At 61.5% G+C, this 626-nt stretch overlaps 1 protein-coding gene across 1 annotated transcript in view; it reads right to left on the bottom strand.

Annotated features, from left to right (window-relative positions):
• The window catches only part of DUOXA2 (dual oxidase maturation factor 2), a 4,754-nt gene extending 4,457 nt beyond the window's left edge, over positions 1-297 (bottom strand). Inside the window, exon 1 of the mRNA XM_010133118.1 lies at positions 151-297. Within this exon, the coding sequence (XP_010131420.1) occupies positions 151-297 (147 nt within the window). The remainder of the gene's footprint in view (positions 1-150) is intronic.
• Between the last annotated feature and the right edge of the window lie 329 nt (positions 298-626).

The following is a 626-nucleotide window of genomic DNA, read 5'->3' as shown; positions in this document are numbered from 1 at the left end:
AGTACAACCTCTGCAGGAAGAGAGGTGGGATATCAGGCAGGGACCAACAACCCCGGCTGTGCTCCTGCCTCACTCCGAACCAGCCGGGAGTGTCCCAGCATCCAAAACATGGGGAAGAGATGCTTATCCGCAGGGAGAGGGGTGACATACCGCCCGTCCGCGGATGCCCGGGATGATGAGCAAGAAGCTGCAAGTGAACGTTAGGAAGACCGCGATCACTATGACGATGTTGATGTCGAGCAGAGCGGCCTTCCTCTTCTGCGGGTAGAAGGGGTAGACACCATCAAAGAGAGTCATCCTGCACCTCCAGGAGCCTGCGGGAGAGAGGCGGTCACAGTCCTGCCCTGTCCTGCCCAGCTGTCTTGAGCCTGGGGCGGCCAGCCCCAGCTCAGCTCTGGACTAACCAGCTGCGGGAGGTCCACCTCAGAGCTCCCCAGAGGGACAAGGAAACGTGACGCTGCAAGGAAACAGCTACGGCGAAACACTCCCCTGCAGAGGAACGCGCCAGCCAAAAGCCCTTGGTGGAGGAGAGGAGGTGCCTGGGGCAGGGCTCCACCAGCCTGGAGGGACTGTGGCACCCCGGGGAGCCACAAGCTGCCATTCTGCTACAGCTCGAAGAGCAGCCC

The sequence above is a fragment of the Buceros rhinoceros genome, unplaced genomic scaffold, assembly GCF_000710305.1.
Source record: "Buceros rhinoceros silvestris isolate BGI_N320 unplaced genomic scaffold, ASM71030v1 scaffold30673, whole genome shotgun sequence".
Classification (NCBI taxonomy): Eukaryota; Metazoa; Chordata; class Aves; order Bucerotiformes; family Bucerotidae; genus Buceros; species Buceros rhinoceros.
This window is presented reverse-complemented; position numbering and strand designations above follow the sequence as displayed.